Source organism: Loa loa (genome assembly GCF_000183805.2).
Source record: "Loa loa unplaced genomic scaffold supercont3.724, whole genome shotgun sequence".
NCBI classification, from domain to species: Eukaryota; Metazoa; Nematoda; class Chromadorea; order Rhabditida; family Onchocercidae; genus Loa; species Loa loa.
In genome coordinates, this window is record NW_018108904.1 from 14,021 (window position 1) to 16,485 (window position 2,465).

Below are 2,465 nucleotides of genomic sequence, written 5' to 3' on the forward strand. Positions count from 1 at the left end.
GCAGTGCTGTTTGCAACACTTATTTCAACTGAATATTACGGTTTTATTTTTTATCTTTTCCTTTCATTAGTAAAACGTAACACCGCTAAATGTTCCATTGAATCCGGAATTGATCAAAGATTCAGGAGAGCTCGTAATAATCATCGTTGTTATAATCGTAGAAACTCTAAATATACAATAACATTTATTATAGAAGCTTTCATAAATATCACCGAGAATCGTTTGATGTCACATTTCATCTTTGTTTTAAGTATTCCGGAAAGATTCCTATATTAAGAATTCCGGAAAGATTCTTATAGATTTTTTTCTCAATATAAATAGCAATTACTGTATTGGATGTTTTATTTTGCTTTCTTCTTTCAATGGCATGAAGTAATGCCGGCAAATGCACAAACTGATCAGGAACTGTCAAAAACCTTCGTTGCTATAACTTCAGAAACCCTGAATATGATATCGATGATGAAATTAGTTGAAGATAATGTATAATATGTGAAACTTTTTTGTCTAGGATTACATTACTTAGAAAGCCTAATGACATTTTTTCGACTAGGCTTAAAAAGCCTAATGACCAACCTAACTAATACTACGGCAGGAATGTATACCGATCAATAATACTGGCCTTAAGGCTTATTTCAGCTGAAGAACTCTGTTAAGCAAGAATTAAGACCACTGCATGTAAGGGACTAATGCTGAATGAAGAAGGAAGGAAGCACTCATAAAGAAAATTGAAGCAAAAAAATAAAGTGAGAAAATGAAGACGAAGTACTGAATGAGTTGTCACCTGGTAGATGCAGATGTCATCTGGCCATAAGTATAATGATCACTGGTCATACTGGTCACGTTATCAACAAGTCTGGCAGATTGACCGCTGCGACCAAAACAGGAATAATTAAAGATTGTAAATTGGGACCAAAAAAAAAGGCAGCTAACTTAAAGAAACGATAAAAGAACATTCATAATAAGAATAGAAAGGTTGAATTTAATAAATATCGGTCGATCAATGGACTGACATTATAATTGACATCCCATCGTTCAGTGATATTTTAATTATACTTTATTTTAATGAGCAAACAAAAGAATTGATTACATCGTAATTTGCATTTTATAAAAAGCAATAAGTCTTTCGATGACTTTTGCATTGGCTAAGTAAGAAGGAAAACGTGTCGAAAACGTTGTGACCACATATTCCCCTTTTGTATTTTTATAATTTTTTATATTTTTCTTTATAACCTTTATCTTTTCATTTCCTTTCAAACTGACTCTCTCATTTTATTTCACTCTCTCATTTCATCTAATAATTTGTATCTAAAATTAATTTGAGCTATTTTGATCACATCCTATCGCAGGTATATGAATGTCTATCTATGTGATTCAGATTTTAAAAGGGAAAGTGAATTGTAAGCAAATTAGCAATTTTCGCCTATACAAAATATTTTATTTCATCTTTTGTTCAATTTGGAAATCGGCCAATTTTAAAAAGTTCCCATTATTTAACAGTGACAGTGATAAAGCTGTAAAAACAATGACCTGCTTTATAAAATTCATATTTCGAATTTTTGTATTTGCAAGCAAATTCCATTAAAGCACCGAATATATTTTCAGGCTTAGGAATCTGAATTTTGTGACATAATGGAGAGAACAAATTTGTTTTGGAAGTATGTTGGTGCAAACAAAAAGAAGTAAAAAAAACAGATATCACTGAGAGGGATTGCTTCGCTATCATCGAAAAATTTCATTGTCTGTTGCTTTTAGCCTCCTTTTGGTCCTTTCGGACCTGGTATCCCATCTGGTCCTTTCTCCCCAACAGCTCCCTTATCTCCTTCGCTTCCCGGTTCACCTCTAATTCCAGGCTCTCCAACCGGCCCTTGTTCACCTTTTGGTCCTTGAGCTCCTTCCTGTCCTCGCTCTCCTGGATCTCCCTTAGGTCCATCCCGACCTGGTGGACCTGGTGGTCCCCGCTCCACTTCGCCAAACAGTGACGGACTGCAAGCCTGATAACAAAATATACAAATAATAAGCAGTGTGCTTTCAAACACATTCTTTTTCATTCAGAAACAATCCATTGGAACTTACTTGAACCATGAAAACAGCGCAAATAGTCAACAGGAAAGTACTCAAAAGATGCATTCGTACCGAAAATCTGAAATTTTTTCAAATTTCTAATTATTCCATTTTTTGGCCCTTTCAGAAGACTATTCTTCAATAAAAATCTTACATGAATCGAACTTTCCCTTACACTTTTTAATCAGTTAAGGCAAATGATAATCGATTGATAAAAATATAACAATGATACCTGAACTGTTATACTGAGGAAAGACTTTATCAATTAAATTGAAATTTGGTGAAACGAATTTTGGAAGAGAAATCTTCTATTTATATTGGGAAGAAGGATATCTGATATGAATCTTCCCGGAATTCATAAAACAAGAACATTCCTTTGTGGAATGGAATGATTGTATCGAAGG

The 2,465-nt window shown here is 33.7% G+C and overlaps 1 protein-coding gene across 1 annotated transcript; it reads right to left on the reverse strand.

The window, feature by feature from the left end:
- Positions 1–1,748: 1,748 nt before the first annotated feature.
- Positions 1,749–1,991, reverse strand: LOAG_14600 (hypothetical protein; the record flags this gene model as incomplete). The annotated part of the gene is made up of 1 exon (XM_003150095.2): positions 1,749–1,991. A coding segment is annotated over one exon (243 nt), but the record flags the coding sequence as incomplete, so codon positions are not given.
- Between the last annotated feature and the right edge of the window lie 474 nt (positions 1,992–2,465).